The 19,583-nt window shown below is 45.8% G+C and overlaps 2 protein-coding genes across 4 annotated transcripts in view; one reads left to right on the forward strand and one right to left on the reverse strand.

The window, feature by feature from the left end:
* LOC131109074 (uncharacterized) overlaps window positions 1-19,583 on the reverse strand; it is a 108,675-nt gene that overhangs the window by 42,238 nt on the left and 46,854 nt on the right. The gene's annotated exons all lie outside the window — the stretch shown is intronic.
* On the forward strand, window positions 194-18,537 carry plod2 (procollagen-lysine, 2-oxoglutarate 5-dioxygenase 2). Of its 3 annotated transcripts, XM_058060639.2 has the most exons (20): window positions 194-645; window positions 5,767-5,858; window positions 6,335-6,471; window positions 7,638-7,801; window positions 9,357-9,469; window positions 9,552-9,615; window positions 9,848-9,945; window positions 10,495-10,596; window positions 12,108-12,233; window positions 12,310-12,431; window positions 12,679-12,783; window positions 13,180-13,305; window positions 13,465-13,606; window positions 14,178-14,240; window positions 15,175-15,288; window positions 15,509-15,574; window positions 15,706-15,810; window positions 17,395-17,541; window positions 17,630-17,755; window positions 17,819-18,537. In XM_058060639.2, exons 1-20 carry the CDS (start codon window positions 543-545, stop codon window positions 17,972-17,974), a joined length of 2,271 nt encoding a protein of 756 aa, XP_057916622.2. In that variant the 5' UTR covers window positions 194-542; the 3' UTR covers window positions 17,975-18,537. The 3 variants fall into 3 exon arrangements, with proteins under 3 accessions (XP_057916622.2, XP_057916623.2, XP_057916624.2); XM_058060640.2 differs by lacking the exon at window positions 14,178-14,240; XM_058060641.2 differs by lacking the exon at window positions 7,638-7,801 and having other exon boundaries at window positions 593-645; window positions 9,401-9,469.

Genomic DNA, 19,583 nt, shown 5'->3' on the forward strand with positions numbered 1-19,583 from the left:
GTGTTTGAGAAGCGGCACAATGATGGACAGCACCATGAACTGGTGTCATGTCAGCAGCAAAGAGCATGCGGTCTTGGATTGGTGGATTTTCTTTTCTTCTGCATCATGTTTCCAGTGTGCTGTAAAGAAGGGGAGTGGTGTGGAGGCCAGGGGGAGGGGAGGGGTAACTGTGGAGGGGAGGGAGCTGAAACAGAAACACTAGGTCACACTTTGACGCCGGGCGTCCTTGTCCGTGTCAGGCGTGAAAGGCAGCTGTGCCGTGCCTCCTCAGCCTCGCTCGCCTTCCGGAAGACCAGAGCTGCAAGACAATTAACGACCGGGGGCCACTTTGAGCACTAATTGCCCTCCACTGCTGCCCCGCAGAGCAACTCACACTTCCTGTTCTCGGATCCAACTCCACCCGCCTCTTCATTAGATGTGTTATCGCGAGAGCGTGCTGTAGAAGACCCTCGGGGGTTGGCTTTGGTTGTGACGACGGCTCCCCGGCTCGGAGGTGAAAAGGTCCACTGGTCTCCTCGGCGGAACCACGCACTTTAACAGCGATGGAGTACCTCAAGTTGTGCATTGTGTTTTCATGCTGGATGACGTGTGCAGACTCAGTGGTGTCCACTGACACAGCCCGGGCTCCTGTTCCTCTTCCCAATGGTAAGAAGCCGTGCACGTTCCCCCCTTTTTTAAACTTAATGTGCATAAAACTTTTTGTGCATTGTCAACTTTGCATGATGTCAACATAGTGGGGGTCTCGTCCCTGGTTGACAGTAATTGGCCAAGAGAGTCGTTGAACGTGATGCCAACAAGCATCTCTGAGGTGGTGAAGCCCAGAAGCAGTTGGAGGACGTTCCAGGTCCCCCTCTGCTCTGCTGCCACCACTTCAGTCCAATGTTTGAAACCTTCACCTCCTGAAGGTGGAAGGAGGTCACCAGTGACAGACTCGCTGCCATTATCAAACTATGGTGCTTTTTTTCATTATTGGGAGGGGCGCTGGGATTTGTCAAGTTCATTTCAAGGTATGATGCATGAAGCCAAACCAAGTTAACAAGCCCATAAAAGCCCACTTTATACGCCCTTGATGAATCGCCTGGTAAGTCTAGAGTGAGACTGCGTGTACACCCCCCCCCCCCAAATGATATGTTATTACAGCCTAACACCTTTATGCAGGCTCCACTAAAAGAGATTGCAGGTTGTGTGCAAGTGTGTCTGCACAAAGCCCCTCTATGACTTGATGCTGCAGTGGCCGGGCTACCTGCTCGGCTGTTGGTTTGTCCCGTGGACCGCCCCCCACTGCTGGACTCAAAGAAGGCTTTGACTCAACTGAGCGTATGGACATTGGGGGGGGGGGGGGTCGTTGGGCTTTGTCACCGATTCTGTTCACAATTTTCATGGACAGAATTTCTGGGCGCATCACAACCCCAAATCTAAACTTCCGGGCCTTTATTTTGTAATGTGTACCGTGTGGGAAATCGGGAACCGTACCAAACCAAAGCCCCCCCCCTCCATACATGTACAGTTACACCCCTAATGGGTGGGGTTAAAAAAGTATGATAAGAGTAGAAGTCTTCACCGATCTCAGCGCAAACATCCTCACAGTCAACACGGAAACAGGTTGACCAAAATGTCAGCACTTCCTGTCTACCGCTCCAACAAGTCCTCCTGGCAGACCTTATCTACAGTTAGGTCACAGTAGATCACCACTAAGTCCATCCTGTGTTTGGCAGCAGAGACATCGCTCATTCATCAGCTTTACATTTTCCAAGTCACAAGTCACAGAATTCTCCTTTTAGGCCAACACCCCCCCCCTCCCCCCCACCCTAACGTACGTTTAGGCTCCATCTTTTCTGGAAACACGGAACTACTGACACGTAAATCAGTTTATTATATTGTGCTCCACTTAGCGGTGTAAGATGTCACCCAATTGTTCTAATTTGATAATTGAAGGCTCCAGTCGGCTCAGCAATGTGGACCACATGAGGGCATCCTGGCTTTGCTTTGAAAGCAGTGATGTTTTTATTTCCTCCTATAATTCCAGCACATGGCTGGAGGTTCTGGTCCAGCTGTTTCTCCGTCAATTACAACAACTTTTGCATTCAAAAAGAAACCATTTTATGCTGACCAGACAAGCAAAATGGTGTCAAGGCGGGGGCAGCTGTGTTAGCTGTGATAATTACTAACACATGGAGAGCTCAACTGAAAGAAATCACGAGGCATGGTGAGGGACTTAAGACTTATGGGTATCAGAATTGCTGCCTGGTGATGCAATATGGCCGCATGGCATTCTAAATCTACCAGATTCCTACCCCCCCGTGTACTGTGGCAATGGGCGTTAGGCCTAAAATGTGACATACACCGCAATAACTATAATAACTCATTGCTCTCGGTTTGGCAGGACACGGCTCAGTTGCGTCATCCATATGCACGATAGAATCGCTTTCTATTGTTTTTATCGTACTGCTTCCATCGGCCGGTCCTGGTCTACTGTAACTGTACATAAGACGTACATGCTAACAAGTTAGTTATGATATTCCTATATTACTCCATACTTGATGCATTTGTGAACGTTTCTGTTGGATGAGGTCATACATTTCACAGACCAAGTGAATCCACATGTGGGGAGGACAGGCTGCTGCAGCGGCAACATGCAACTCTCTTTATGGACAGTAAACACCAACATGGACCATCAGCACAACTCAGTGGAAGTAACGAGCGGAACAGAAAAGTCAAGCTACTGTTTAGTACTCGGGGGGGGGGTGGTCACATGATGTGTCTGATCAAGCAACAATGGCCGAGGGTAGAACCAGCCTGCAAGGAAGGTTAATTGACCGCATCTTAGCATCGATCACAGGAAGCTTTGTCTTGTCATGTCTCGTCAAAGAGGAACTATTCAGTCATTCACATGTTCATGGCCAGCTACCATTCCCACGACACCAAAGTCCTCCCTGGCAGCCATCTTTGCAGGTTCAGCGGCGGCCTGCGAATCACAATGTTTGCACCTCAAAGTGTGATCATTTACTTTAAGACAGCTGCATCCCATGTGGTGGGGAGGGCGAGGAAGAGCCGGGGAAGACCAATGGATGAGCGGGAGAGAGTAGGCGCTACATTCCGCAGCTTCTGTTGACACTCATGCGGCGTCTGTGGCAGGCCTTGTGAAAGTGCTCCTCCATGCTGCATTTTGGTCTTACATACGCTCCCATAAGTTCATTATGCAGGAATAGTTATTCAACTTGTTCCAGCAGAGGAACGCACTATATGGCGCTCTCCTCAACACTCCTCCTATCAGCCATCAAAAATCTCTTTATCACACAAACAAAACAAGCTACTGTGGGCCACAGCACACCAATAAACATCTGGACAGGCCGACAGATGTGCTGGCTGGCTTTTATTAATTTGTTTACCTTGGAGATGCCACGCAAGAAAACACAAAGAATCCCCCCCCCCCCATGGATCAAATGACAGCCAGAAATTTGAGATGAAGTAGTACTTCAAGTTAGGTTTTAATAGTAGTTTGTTGGGGAGATTACTAGCATGACAAAGACTGTCATCAGCAACTGTACACCTCAGGAGGATAGATTGTATGTAATGTAAATATGGTTGTCATGGATGTATGTACGCCATGCAGACTAAATACACTAGGGTACTGTAAACTATCATGAGGACATCACATTAAGTCCAAAGCAAGTGGAGTACAGTTGTATACAGATACTTTTATTCGCATATTAGACTTAGACTAGACTTAGACTACCAAACAACTGGGATACTTTCACTTAAAAGTGGACTTTTGGGAGTGGAAATTCTTCCCTAAAAACTTTTCTGATTTATTTCGGAAGACGGCGCTCTTCCATCCACAGCTTCTAGTCCTGATAGTTCACATGAGGCCACAAGTTTTCCTCCACCAGGAACTGTGGATGGAAAATGTTAGACGTTCCAAAAATGTTTTAACACTTGGTTGTGCAGCGAAAAAGAAAAATGTCTCTGTCCTAACCATGTTTTTAAAAGCAAGATGGCTTCTTGTTCAAGGGGCAGGACCACCCCCGGGATGCACTCATTTACATACAGAAAGTCGGTTCTTTCTCTAACAGGTTAGAAACCCACAGTGGAATAATTACTTGACCCCGTCAGTCTAATAAATCTTAATTAACATGACAGACCAGTTTGTTTGTCAGCATGGAGCTCCTAAAGTTTTGCAGTTGTCCGTCACGTATTGCTTACAATAATCAAAGCGGAATATTGGGACAACTCTATTAGCATAAGACAGCAGCTGACCAGTAAAACGGAACGATGGCCATGACTTAGCATCGGTGATCCCAGTTGGCTCCCGGCTGGAATTCCATTAGCAAACTGTGCTACTGATCTGTCCAAACATCTTGACCACAACATGTTTGGGAACATGTTGCACCACTCAGCCAACTGATACAATGTCCTGGCTGCAGCACAGACCGCGGTGGATCGGATGACAACACGTTTCCACCTGTGTCAATTATAAGCCAGCTCTGCAGCTCATTATTTATCCGCTCAGTCCTCACGTTTCCTCTCCGGCCCTCTCACGCTGCTCCCTGATGTTGATCTCGGACACAGCAGGCACTCGTTTTCACAGACAACACCAACTGTTCATTTATATAGACTAGAGGACAGACTCCGTAACCATGCAGCGAAAATAGCAAAACACTTGGCTGCCGAAGAGCCACGGCACGGATCCTGCTGGTCCTGCAAACATAGAGCTGATGGCCAACATGTGGGCATCGACATGGTCCCTACTGATATTCTATTTGCACGTTGCGGCCAACTCAGTGTACTTGCTCAAGCCCAGAGCAGCGTTTGCTTCACACTGTAAACATATATGAGTTACATTTACGGCCCAATGGCGACAAGCTGCAAATCCCTGGGGGCAAATACAAAGAGTCTGCAACGCTCCAACAAGCATTGAAATCCATTATGTGACAGAGCAGCATGGAGAATGGCTTCCCCAGATGCTGAGGACATGATTCCTACCCTGCACTATACCGCGTAGTTTTACAAGCGTTTCCAAATGACCAGGGCTTTCTTGCTTAATGTGAAGCTCATATTGTCTCCAAGTCCTCTTTTTCTACTTATTATGTGTCATATCAAGTATGAGGCTGGGACCTCTTCCAGTCCGCAACAGATCTGGGAAGACAGAATAGCCGGAAAGGGAATGAGACTGTCACAGACAGTCGTGCGGAATGACCGGATGTGGAATGGATGCCTTATATTTAAACTCCAACAAGCCGTCCGTCAGATTGTGTGCAGGGGAATAAGAGTTTATGGTAACACTGTATACACTATACTGTATATATGGTACACATACAGTACACTACATCTGTGCAGTATGTCCATGGATGCTATAGTCACATAGTGTAGTATGGTACTGGTTTCTGGGAACATAAAACAGGTAACAAAAAAACAATGGCGTTGGTGTAGTCAACATTCCGTTTGAGGTCAGCGTCTCTGGGAATGTCTGCAATGTTTTGTGGGAGATTTTCTAACCAAATATGATGACAATGCACGTTGCAGCCGTCTGTTCTAGAATGCAGTTAAAAACGACAATCAGTGTTACAAATTTGAGACCCGAGAGTTTGCTGACATAGGTCATAAAGGCTGTCCTTCACAGAGAACTTATTCTTGATATCTGCAAAAGCTAACATTTTTTTGTATTATTCCCACCCCTGCAGGTTATCCTTCATTAAACACCTAAAGAAGTGATGGTATTCATCACCAACGCTAAATATGACTGATGTTGCGGGTGTTGCCTTTCAGAAAAATTGCTGGTGCTCACTGTGGCTACAGAAGAAACAGATGGCTTCCTCCGCTTTATGCGATCCGCAAACTATTTCAACTACACTGTGAAGGTAAAATCCTCATTTCCTGTTCCAAAATCATCATATCAGCGAACAATGCAACACTGGCACAACATTTTCAACACGCACTGCCAGGGACCCATTAGTCCCAGTTAAGAAAAGAAAACCACCTCGCGAAGCTGCAAAGCATCTTGGACACTCCTCAGCGTGGGCTCCTCATTTTTCACTTCAGCGCTAGAAAATCATGTTTTGGCACAAAACCCAAGAGTTACATCTCTGCCCACATTTGTCTCAGGTGGCTTTGGCACACTCTACCGGCTACATTTCCAGTTAGTTTTGTCCACTTGCATCAGCTTGACTTTGTCTTCAGGTGCTGGCCACCCATGTGTACGTTAACATCTGATGACAATGAGCTACTTATGCTTGGTTGCCATGTCAACATTGACTCAAACCTCAAAATGTCTCCTTTCAAAGTACGGCTGAAAGCAAGGTTGATATTCTACATGACCCCATGCGCTCTCTGGCAGGTATTGGGATTGGGAGAGCCATGGAAGGGTGGCGACGTTGGCCGATCTATCGGTGGAGGACAAAAAGTCAGACTACTGAAGGAGGCCATGGAAGGTTTCGAGGACCAGGAAGATCTTGTGGTCCTGTTCGTGGACAGGTCGGTAGCATTTGAACACTAAGGTTTTGCTTCATAATTAGACACCAACAATTACCTGGAAAGCTCCAGTGTAAGGTGTTTCTGCACATTTTTCACATCCCTTGTACTTCTTCGGCAAAGGTGTTATGACATGAGCTTCACTTTCATAGGCGGCAAGCTGATTTATGAGTTTACAAAGCCACTAGAAAGTTTCACAGCATTAATGTAGTGAGGAATAATAGCAGCTTTGTGGGCCAAATATGGCCAACCGAGCAGAAGGTGATAATTTAAAGAAGCCTGACTTGTGAATCATTTCTGTGAAAAGCTCTCACCTTGGAAAGACGTCATTAGAATATGATTCCTCGAGAAGAATGACTCAAGTGTTAGAAAGTGTATCAGATTGTTGTAATCGAAGCCCGTTATCCAGCAGAGACGTTTTTTTGTGTTACCAAAGTCTCCACGGTGCTAACTATCCGCGGCATCTTTGCTTCAGGTCATTCCGATCATTCATCAAACAAGACAACAGAGTTCACCCAGGTGTCGTTCAGTTCATTAGCAGTCAAGCACTTCATTAAAGCTGTACAATTTGCAGATAGCAACCCCCTGCCATTTTACCCCAAGGTTGTAGTGTCAAAAAAACTACACTCCCAAAATGCTACACAAGGATTCTCTGCCAGTTATTGGCAGAGACTAAGGCATAAAGGATTTCTCTTCAATTGACTTAAGTGCTACTAACATTGCCACATTTTATGCTGCTGTGGAAGAAGTGATGATTTATGGAGGGCAGGTAAATTCCTATGAACACACGTGGTCCAGATATGGCTACAACTGTCCTCCTGCCTTCCAGCGCTTCTTCTGGTTGGTCTTCATTTAGTGACACAAAGATAGAAATCTGCAGGAACTTTTGAAGCTCCTGTGTCCTTCAAGCTCTCCATTCTGGAATACCATGCGAGTAATAGCATGGCCAATGTAAACACTTTTAAGCGTCAACGTGGTTGGACAGCCTGACAAAAGAAGACATACAGTCCATGCACGTCGTTAAAGTATGCCTGCCAAAGAAAAGCTAGCTTGCAAAGACAGTCCTGGTTTGAGGAGAGATGATTATCTACCTGGAGCAAGTGACGGACCGACCCTGGAAGGGGAAACTAAGCCTCTGTTGTATTTCATCTTCCACCCTGCCCTTTTAGCTATGATCTTATCTTCGCGGGGGGACCGGAGGAGATTCTCAGGAAGTTCCAGCAAGCCAATCATAAAGTCATTTTTGCTGCAGAGGGGTTGATATGGCCGGATAAGAGACTGGCTGATAAGTATCCCTCGGTCCGCAGTGGCAAGCGGTACCTCAACTCAGGAGGTGGGTTCCAAACATTCCAAGCATGCAAGCAATTTGTGGTTGTTGCTGATTTGTCGTGAATCAGCACTCGGCATTACCAGAGAGTATGTTGACTACACAAGATGAAGGCTCTTTGAATTATGTGCAGATTTCTGTCAGCCTGCACTAGCTAACCAAACTTGGGAACCCCACACTTAATTAATTAATGCGCTTGTTCCACATTGAAGTGGTAGAATGACTTGAAGGATTGCCAGGAAGATGAAACCACAAGACATAACCGTCTTGCTTCAAAATGTATATCTACAATGTAAACTGACCATTTTTGGGAAAGGAGTTTACTCGTGAGACACATTCCAAAGAACAACTTTCTTATGCGAGGGATTGCATCATATTCCATGACTGTATGACACTTTGAACTATGACTTGCAAGACAAAACTTTACTTTGCTAAATATGTGCAGACGTGAAAGCAGAAAAGTGGGCTCAGACAAATAGTGATCAGAATGTAGCTGAAGTGTAAAGGCTGTCTGCATCCTTCTGGGGATTTGGGACACATAATTACCGCTTTCTCTGTGGTCATCAACATGGCGTGACCTCCCACGGTGGAGTCATGCCGCCCTCCCTCTGATGACAGACTGCTTTTGGCTTTCGCTTTCACTGACACGGACTGTGGGCTTTGTCTTGGCCTCCCTAAAGGATCCGTCTTTGTATGAAATTGCCGGGTTTGCTTTCTCTTGGCGAGTAGCAAAGTGACCATTTGCAGCTTGTTCCTTTTTAGCAGCGGGATGCTCACTGCAGTGTCAACAAAAGTGCAATCAGCGTCTTTGGAGTAGATTCAAAATACACAACAGCTTGTGTTGACGTGTCCTTCTGTTTGTGAGACTAGACCTACAAGAATGTCAGTAAAAAAAAAACAGAATAATCATCTTTGAAATGAGGTCTTGGGGGCCCTAACTTTACTCATATACTGGTTACAGATACAGATACTGGTTTGGAAACCTTGCAGTAAAAACTAAACCGGTTTAACAGCATTTTTGAGGCCAGCATTTTGGGTAAGACACAACAAAACATTGACAAAAATAAAACAATTTCCTTTTAGCTTTATCCTCATTTTTGTTTTTGAAATTACTGTTGACGCGTCAACTTGTTTACAGTCCCTGAGGCTTTTCTAAATGATGGGATGTAAAATGGTGCACACGGACGCTCCTAACCCTACAATCAGGTGGTGTGGTCAAGTCTACAACCAGTGGGAGCTGAGATCGCCATCAGACTAGTATACATTTGGATGTACTGTAATAGCACATACGTACTGTCCCAGGCGCTCTGCTGGTCCTGCACCATCACACATTGACATTCTATGGTTCTAGGTGTTCAGGTTTTCTAAGAACGTTCATTCTTCGGGGGATAAGAGAGTCTGGCCTTAGGAATACCGGTCAAAATGACACTTAGGCGCGGTTTATGGTCCCGGCTGACATAATAATTGACTCCAAGTCGCTGCTAGTTATGTAAAGCCTTGTAATTCTCTCACACTCTGTTTTTACTCTTGCTATGTACTTCACACTGTTTATTACTTGCAGGAATAATTGGGTATGCCCCGTACATAAACAGAATTGTTTCACAGTGGAACCTTCACGACAACGACGATGACCAGCTCTTCTACACTAAAATTTTTTTGGATCCATTACAAAGAGTAAGTACTTTTACTCCCGACAGTTAAATGATAATTCTATTGTGTTGGTCATGAGAGGCTAAACAGGACCCATGTCTCTTAGGACTCTCTCAATGTCACTTTGGACCACAAGTGCCAGATTTTCCAGAATCTGAACGGAGCAATTGGTGAGAATTCCCAGAAAGTTGCTTAAGTCGTTTTCCTGTTAATGGTTCTTGGCTTTTCTGCTGCCATCGGTATACCCAATACCCAATACACTTACTCCATCTTCTGAAAGGCTGTGTACTGTATAGAGAAGTCTGAGGTTTGGCTGTTTCTACTTGAAGTATTAGAGCATTTGAGTTTTTGCAGAGACAATATGTCAGTTTTCAAAATGTCTCATGTTTCTGCTTTTGGCAGACGAAGTACTTCTCAAGTTTGGAACTGACCGTGTGAGAGTTAGAAACACAGCATACGACTCTCTGCCCGTGGTTGTCCATGGCAACGGGAACACCAAAGTGAGTACCAAAGAGGTTAATCTCCGTCCACGCTACTGCAACATGGATGCTTCAAGGATGCTGCTGTTTGTGTTGATGCTGACTTAATGAACAAGAGTTCTGTTGACGATCATTATTAAAAGATTTCTAAAAAGTTTCACATGTACTGAGGAAATATGGACCTGTTCCTCCACATTGACTTTTATTGAAGAAACTGAACCCAAACTACGCCGAAGTGCTTCTGTCTGTTCTATTCTTTGGAATGACATTCTCTGGACTATTATATTGTCGTCCCTGATTTAAAATTCATGTAACAGTCATTCGACTCACGATCGCTAACATCGGAATAAAAAACCCACAATGGTAAATTATTGTAATCAAAAAAAGCCCGTCCATATCAGAATCATTTGCTATGGCGAAGAATTGAGTAGCTTTCTTTTTCTTTATTTGGTATTCACTTTTAGGATACAACACTCTTGGTCTGTCACAATAATATTTAAGAGATGATACTTGACCTGGAAAAAAAGCACAAAATCTTCTGCAACCAACTCTGGATTATCTCCCGAACAGATGTACTTGAACTACTTGGCCAACTACGTTCCCAACACATGGAACTACGAACACGGTTGCAGCCACTGTGACGACAACATCGTGGACTTGTCTCAGGTCAAAGTAGGTCCTGTTTTCCTTCGCTTTAATCATGATCGTATTGGTCCTGTGGAATGTTTATCTTTAGCCACCTCCCTGTGGACGGAGGAAAGGATGAAGCATCACATGCCATCCATCAGTGACCGTCTAGACAGGAGGAGTCCGTTCATGCTTGTCCTATTTCAACAGATAAGCAAGACTCCACACCCCCTTCAGAAAATCATAGGTTGTGTGCCTACTGGAGCTCTTGGATCCTTTTAAAAGAGCAGAAGTGCAAGGGAAACTAGTCTAGCAAGAGGAAGCCCGTTACCACAGCGGTGCAGGATATGGCTTCTGGGGTTTTCAGAAGGGCTCATTTAAAGGGGTGTCACTGCTGGCCGCCGTTCCTTCTGGTGGGCCTCTCAGTACAGGCTATGTCCGTAATGGCCAGTTATGGCGGTCACGCTGAAAATTTGCCGTGGAGTTCAGCCGAGACCGGCAAGGTCAAGAGGGAAGGAATGGGAAGACTTTGAAAACATCTCCGCTTATGCGGTGGCGTCTGTTTCGGATGTTAACCAACTGCTGCAGCATAATACTGATCATTTTTGTATTGCATGATTTTTTAGTTTTGGATTTATTTCACATCACTGGTCTGGAAGAATGTTGCTCCGTGGTGATCTTTATTTACTATAAAGTGTCCCACGAGCTTAGTAAAATGGATGTCCGTAAATAGCTGAAACTCGTTCAAGACAGCTGCATGAAAAGCCCGATTACAAAAGCTGCTCTTGCTTGAGTCTTGCATCCTATCTGTTAGGATTGGAGCTTGAGTCTGAGTTTTACCGTCAAAGACAACAAACTAGCCAACCACATCCTGATGCTTTAGTTTGTTTTTAAAAACACAGCGTTGCACTGGTCTGCTCCCAAAGGGTTGTTTTTTTTGCTCCCATTGGCACATTGGCAAAATTCCTCAGTCTTCCATCGCCAGACATTGCAAACCATCAAATTAGATGCCTGGGCTTACGTCCGTTTTCATCCCTGTCCCATTGCCTCACTGTGAACTGGTCACAGGGACTTGAAATCCACAATGAATGCGAGTGGGTAAAGCGGAGTCTCATGGGAAAAAGTTTCCTCTTTGATTTTCTTTTCCGAACTGAGTGTTTACAGGCTGTTTGCTGAAAATAAAGTTCTATGTGGCAATGTGGGATGGGAGTCAGAGGCCCTGTGGAGCAGTCCAGTACACACACCAAATTTCTGATACTACTTAGTTTGGATGGCAATCACTGCAGCCACCACTTGGTGTCAGAGTAAATGTTCTTCATACTATTACTATCCTTCAGTTTGGCTCTTGAATTCCCAAAGAATTGTAAGAACCCAGCAACAGGATACCCAATATGGTCTACAGCATATTAGCTTAGTGACCAAAGTAAACAAAAGGCTCCACTGATGTCATCAGTTCACTTCACAGCTTTAAGGCATTTGTGGCGAGATGTCAAACGGAGCCGTGATTTATGCTAAACAGGACTCCATTTTCATTTCTTTCTGTCCAACATCAACAGGAATTCCCCAGTGTGCTGGTCAGCATCTTCATTGAGCAGCCATCGCCATTTCTCCCCGAGTTCTTCCAACGGTTGATGACTTTGGACTATCCCAAAGATAAAATCAAAGTTTTTGTCCACAACAATGTGAGCACGTGCGGCCCCAGCTGCTGCTTGTTGGAGAGCATTGATTCCAATTCATGAATGTCTTTCCCCTTCTCAGGAGGTTTACCATGAGAGGCACATCCAAACCTTCTTTGATGCACATAGGAACGTGTTCAGCAGTTTCAAGGTGGTTGGACCAGAAGAAAATCTGAGCCAAGGGGAGGCCCGAAACATGGGCATGTACGGATTTAAAAATTAATCCTGATGTTTGATCTTCCCCTTAATGAACTCTTCAGTCCATAAGCACTCTCTAATCTTCTTCAGATGGAAGTATCTATTACTCATAGCTACTAACAGATATCAGCAAGAGACCAACTCCTAAATTGAAATTGACATCCGATGCTTGCTGATACATTTTAATGTGGTCTGAGATTGTGTGTTCGTTTAGGCTTGAATAATAACGATGTGTTTGCCACCATGTCATTAGGGACCTTTGCCGTCAGGACTCCACATGCGACTACTACTTCAGCATCGACTCAGACGTGATGCTCACCAACAGACAGACACTGAAGCTCCTCATCGAGCAGAACAGGTATTGGAACGCCTCCTGGAAAAACCCCTGTGTTGCTGTTAAGATCAGCGGACCGTTGAATTTATTCTCCAAGTGGCAGAACCGCTGGAGCATTGCAACGGTGTGACTGAGGGTTTAAAAATAATCCACAGCGGCTTCCTGTTTTCACCGGCCACATGGAAACGGTGAAAGTGACGACAGCGCCTAACTCCAAAGTGGCCCTTTGCATGACACAAAAAACAAACATGCAAACGTCTGGCTCCTTTCTGCAGCTTGTGAAATGCAAGAGAGTTTGTGTGGGATGTGTTTAGTTTTTTCCTGGGGGTTTATCGTTTTGGCTGCAGACGTCAGAAAGCTTTTTCTCTACCCTGACAAAACTATCATCTCCTCTTTGTGCCACTTGCTGCCTCGCCACAGGAAGATAATCGGCCCCCTTGTCACTCGCCACAGTAAGCTGTGGTCCAACTTCTGGGGAGCGTTGAGTCTGGATGGTTATTACGCCCGCTCTGAAGATTACGTCGACATCGTGCAAAGAAAACGAGTGTAAGTCACAAGTTTAACGAGGGTTCCCATTTGCATATCCTGCAACCTCAGCTACTGCCTACAAACATGGCCTACAAGATAGATAATGTCCATGAGCTACGTGACGTACTGGAGCAGATGGCCACCGGCATTCCTTTCCCTACATTGCACTGTTTCCAGGGGGGTGTGGAACATCCCTTTCATGGCGCACGTATACCTGGTCCAGGGCAGCGCTTTGAGGAAGGAGCTGAAAGAAAGGAACTACTTTGTTCTTGAGAAACTGGACCCTGATATGGCTTTGTGCAAACACACCAGGGACCTGGTAAGAACGACTTCCAAGAGCTCCTCTCTAGAGACATTTGATAGAAATATTAAATTGCTATGAATCATAATCCTACAAAAGCCAACAGCTGAATGGAAAGTGAAAGAATGGCAAGTATACGTTGTTTGTGTGTGTGCCGATGGCATGATGGTACTACGTTCATGTAATGGTCAGCTTCGTGTGTTGTGGTCGTATCCCATCATACCCTCCGTTTGTCTTTTCTGGTCATATGAACATTTGTTTTTTAACAACGGGCTGGAAATGACCTGATCAAAGGTCTCCATGCTTTTAACCCATCAGCGCCTTGACTTGTTAACATGGCACCACGGCACGCCTCCGGGTCTAATCCAAAGCCGTCACCCTTGGGATTCCTGCCTGTTGGGATTCCTGCCTGTTGATCCTCTGCATGCATTCTTCCCATGCTAACGCAAAAAACCTCAGCTTCTTCTCTTGCCTCTTTCCCCACACGGGCACATGACCTTTCCCTCCCCTGGTGTTGCTGTGTTGCCCTGTCTTGAAGTGAAACAGTCATTTATGTTATCCTATTGATCATGCTTCTCCTTCATTTTAGACCAGTCACAGAGAAAAAGAATCCCCTTCTCCGGAATCATTCCATATGCTCAGGCCCCCAAAGGTTTCAATCTGTTTTGATTACTACGCTATCTGAAACATCCATTTCCAGCGAGCTAGCACACAGAAGCCATTCCAAGCTTCGGCTTGTCACTGTTTGGGTGGATCCTCGACAACTTCATAGATACATTTATATGAAAATAGATATATTATCAGGAATACCAACACATGATTGAGGACGTGATCTTGGTGTCCACAGATCTCAACGTCATTTTGAGCTTAGGTTGGTTAGCAGCTTGAGCTTAGGTTAGCAATCCCAATCCATTAGGCCAATCCTGAACCCTTGGTTTTGGGAATTTAGCAAGTTGCATCCCAATTGTCAGTGGGGCTAAGGGGAAGGGCGATGTTGCTCCATAGTCCTCGAAATAAAGACAAACCCCAGGCCAAAATTGAAAAATATGTCCCATGATGCACGGTGCCCACCAGGACACAGTTGTCCCAAGACACAATGAGGAGGAGGAATACTGTCCATACACTCCAGCCCCCCGTGGTGATGCTTGACCCTAAAAGCACCATCTCAGTCCACAGACCTATCTCAGACTAGGCTCGTCTTTTTATCCAATCTCAGGCATCTGGGCATCATCCCAGCTTTATTGTCACTGTGCAGTGGATTTTTATCCCCAATTTATCCTTACTTTTCCAAAGCCTAGTCTGACTGTGGGTCCCCCCCTCCCCATACCTCCTTACAGAGGGGAATATCATTCCTGGAATTGTACTCCTCTCTCCCTGTACTCCCACCCTTGTTTTCACTTCACCCAACCCCCACCCTGACCTCTTCCCATCCCCCCAACAACCCCCGACCCACTCTTACACCACCCATAAATAATCTTAGATTATTTATATGGCTTCTGTTTCTGCTCTACCTCGGTCAAACATGGCGATCTATAGCAGTAGAAGGATGCTTTTGGACGCCACTGACTTCTTCCTTTCTGTTGCAGGGAGTCTTCATGTACTTAACCAACCGCCATGTTTTCGGAAGGCTGCTTTCCACAGCCAATTATAACACCTCTCATTATAACAGTGACTTGTGGCAGATCTTTGAAAACCCCCTGGTAAGTCACCACCGCCATCTCCGGAAGAACTACCGGCCTAGTGCCTGTACATGCAGTTGCCACAATAAATGGAATCCATTTGTGACTGGCATGTAGTGCGATGCCAAGGGGCACCTGGGGGCGACTGCTGGTGGGGGTGGGGGGGATTAGTGCAGTCTGGTATGTGGGTCAGAAAACGGAGCAAAAAAGGCCTCTAATATGAAAGTGTCTCTCTTTGCAGGACTGGAAGGAGAAGTACATCCACCCCAACTACATGAACATTTTCACAGAGAACTCCATGGAAGAGGTTTGTGGGGGGGTACAGTGAGGCTGAATGAGGAATGCTTTTTCATGTGAATAAGTCACATTGCACCTCAAGCCAAGGTGAGGCTGAAAGAAGTCTCAATAAATAATACGATGTGTGTGTTTGGCTTGCAGCCTTGTCCAGATGTGTTTTGGTTCCCGGTCTTCACAGAAAAGGCTTGTGATGAACTCGTGGAGGAGATGGAGAACTACGGCTCGTGGTCGGGGGGCAAACACGAGGTCAGTCCAGTTAGCTCCGCTTCACCGACACCACATTGCTGTAGTCATCGCTTAGCTTTCCTCCTTTCACACGCTGGCGTAGCCTGCAGCAAGCTAACTCCACCGCATGTTTTGGTCTTGACTCCACCCAGTTTGTGTTTTCATTGCTTGGTGGAAGGGACGAAGTATGCGGGAAGAAGGACCCTCATAAATCTCTGGTCATATCTCTTAGACATCGCTAAAGCAGTCTAAGCTTAGACAAACCTTTGATAACCGTTCAAACCCGATGGACAATCTGCAAAGCTTTAACCTTTGTTGAGGTTTGCATTCGAAACAGCGGCTAAACTACTGGGACAAATGTTCCCAAAAACTTCCTGAATGGACAAAACATGGACCTCACGGACGAGGGTGTACTCTCCGCCTTCGCCAGTCATTTCATGAATGCGATCGCTTCTCCCTCAAGGCATTTATGACAGCGGCCAACTTCCACTAAATAATTTGAACAAAACGGGCCGTGGTTCACAGGCTCAGCCCGGTTCCCCCCACAGGGACCAGGAAAGGGACAGGGAATGTTGGCACCGTACAGAGGTACAGAGAAATGACCTTAAACGTTGGGGCAAATCTAATGTTGCAAATAAGTGCATTTTTCTACATTTGGTAGATGGAATTGTGTGCCAAAGCCAGAAAATGCTATTTAGATTCAGGAAAAGTACAGACGAATCTACTTGATATATTCAGTACCATATTTTGTGGGAATCCATGGAGTGGTATTGCCCAGGGCGTGCCCATTATCCATGGTGTCATTTCACACAATAATAAAGCGCTTTGTTGCTGGAGTGTTTACATGAGTAGTCGTAAATAAATAAGAAGCAGACAGTATAAGAAGTCGGGAGTTGGGAATTAGGAGCATCCCTCGTTAAGTCTAAACTTTTTCACGGCACCCGTGTTGATTCTTAAGTGGGCGGTCTGCCAATCAAGGGAGCAGTTACTTTGACGCTACCTATATTTGCAGGGGGGCGGGGTGGTATATTCATCAGATGTGCCTTTGGTTTATTATTGCCCACATTGCATTAATGTAGCCATAAAACGGCTTATGAGGTTGTGTTTTTATGTTGTTAGATGCTAATTAAATCTGTGGCACGAGTCCCACCGTAGGGATGTGTCCAGTCTTAAGACGGCAAAGAGGCTGTTCCTGGAACAAGGATGAGGATATTATACATAAACAAGCTGGCTAGAGGTTTCACATTATCACATATTACGTTTATTAAGACATATTAAGCGCGTCATTCCCTCAACTTACATCTCATATTACAGTCTATACAGTCTTTGCCTTATTGCGTAGGTTGATTTGTGAAATGCATCCTGTGCCATCATAGTCAATAAAGCATCAAGATGCGACCTGACATTCGCCCGAGTGAAGAGCTGCTGCCTATATTGTCTGAAGTGCTGGACAATATTGGATATCAGATGCGTGTGAGAAAGCCAAGATGGAGCATGTCAACATTTGACCCCAAGCACAGAAAGGAATAACGTGCAGGATCTTGATTGGTTGTACACGGAGCTTGTACACGCCGCGTTTACAAAGCCGCTCTCTCTTCTCATTAGGACAAGCGTATATCCGGCGGCTATGAGACCGTGCCGACTGACGACATTCACATGAAGCAAATCGGATTCGACAAGGAGTGGCTTCACTTTATCCGAGAGTTCATTGCGCCTGTCACGCTCAAGGTTTTCTCGGGCTACTACACCAAGGTTGGTAGCATCGTGTTTTTACAGCGAGCCAAGAAAGCCTGCTCATGTCTTTGTCAGACGACGCTGATGTCTTGTCGTCCCTTTGAAGGGTTACGCCGTCATGAACTTTGTGGTCAAGTACACGCCCGAGAGGCAAGCTTACCTAAGACCTCACCATGACTCCTCCACCTTCACCATCAACATCGCTCTCAATAACAAAGACACGGACTTCCAGGTAAAAAAATCAAGTGTTAAGGAAGCGTTCTCCCACATCTGACCACGCATTCTGTACTTTTAGGGCGGGGGCTGTCGTTTCCATCGCTACAACTGTTCCATCGAGTCGCCAAGGAAAGGCTGGAGCTTTATGCACCCTGGACGACTGACTCATCTCCACGAAGGTCTGCCAACCACCAACGGGACACGCTACATCGCGGTGTCCTTCATCGACCCCTAGAAACTCTGACTCCACCGTCATGCCATCTTTTGACTGATCTCGGCCGTCGTTCTTAACATTTTCTTGATGCACATTTTAAAGCATTTGCTTTGAAAAGATGGGTAATTACATTAAGCCAGTCTCTGTCAAACAGAGTGTTGAGTGTGACAAATTCTCACCATGCTAGCAGGGTACAAACTCCCATTTCCTGGCAGGGCGGATGTAGGACGCTCATTCCCATTTTGGCTGTACCATGCTAGCATGTGGATTGGTTGGGGTTTCTGACGTCTTCACCGGTGAAGCATCACTGATTGGTTTACAGACCTTACAGATGGTGCTAATGAAACATTCCGACAGAATTCATTGCTAGGTGATGTGAGCACGTTCAGTTGATTTGTAAACCTTCACAGTTTGACGAAAAAAATACATCTATTTTTTGTATTTTGCACACCAAAATGTTGTTTCCTCTGAAACAAAACTCTTGTAAGTCGTGTGTGAATGGATTTTGCAACAGTTTTCTTTTAATTTATTGCCAAAATGTAATAAACCTAAGTGACATGATGAGTATTGGACTTCCCAAAGTACCTCCAATGTACACATCCCGGGCGAGGGGCTCTGGCAAGCAGCGACTAAAGCGTACGAGTGGAATGGATGAGTCAGTGCTCCTCTGGTAATATCAGCTTGGCTCACGGCTCCTTCAACCTGTCCTTCACTTCACGTCACATGCAGAAAGCATCAAGTGCGCTGCAGCAACATGTGGATGTTTACATGTGGATTGATGAGCTACACGGTGCAAATGTAGTTCAGTTTACCTTGGGGAGAGGGCGCATATAACATGCGTGAACATGAAAGCATGAAAGCTGCACACATGAGGAATGTTAAGCCTGGTGGAGGAATGGAGGGGAGCCTATTTATTTACATTACAGTTGTCACCCTAACGTTATGATCTGATCTGTTTGGATAGACATCCGTTGTGTTGAAAAGCTATATGCTTATATACATATATCTATATATACTATATACACGATTCTGCCCGCACCAGGAGATAAACTAAACATCATGTGACCTTCCCATCAATTACCGTTACATTTACCATCACCCACGCTGACTTGCCTCCCACAATGAGGCCCATATCAGGGACTCGCATGCTTCTCCTTTGTGTGCAACCTGGTGAAGGTGGAATGTGCGGGTAGCTGCTATGAAGGGGGGGGTTGGGTCAGCTCCCTCTTCCTGAAAGAGCCCTTTGTGGTCATCAGACTACCCTGCGTCCAGCCTCTCTGAAAGGTGACATTGATCGCAGCCTGGCAGGCAGCTGCCGCCCAAACTAGCACAGGAATCTATCCAGCAGCAAAAACTGAGGGAAAAACGATCTACAATGAAAGTGCAGCAGAGCGGGTGTCTGATTGCATCCTCAGATGATTTGCTCAAGAGCACCATGAGACATTCCAGCGGCAAATGTCTTCACAGTCCAGCCTGGGTGGGTCCAAAATGGCAGTGATGCTCGGAGTGCCTGCCTGGCCGCGGGGATAGGAAGCATGATTCCATACATGTCGAGTTAAGGACACCACTAACTACAGGCTGCCCGGTGACGGCTGGTGATTTCTGGAAAACACTGCGGTCCTAACTAAAC

The sequence above is a fragment of the Doryrhamphus excisus genome, linkage group LG7 (genome assembly GCF_037039965.1).
Source record: "Doryrhamphus excisus strain RoL-2023G ecotype Guam linkage group LG7, RoL_Dexc_Guam_v1.1, whole genome shotgun sequence".
Taxonomy (NCBI): Eukaryota; Metazoa; Chordata; class Actinopteri; order Syngnathiformes; family Syngnathidae; genus Doryrhamphus; species Doryrhamphus excisus.

Excerpts from the sequence above, each read along its gene's own strand:
- plod2 (XM_058060639.2), top strand. The coding sequence starts at position 543 with ATGGAGTACCTCAAGTTGTGCATTGTGTTTTCATGCTGGATGACGTGT. Across the intron at positions 12,432-12,678 it reads GAGGCCCGAAACATGGGCAT|GGACCTTTGCCGTCAGGACT; the intron begins GTACGGATTTAA and ends CCATGTCATTAG. Across the intron at positions 12,784-13,179 it reads CTCCTCATCGAGCAGAACAG|GAAGATAATCGGCCCCCTTG; the intron begins GTATTGGAACGC and ends GCCTCGCCACAG.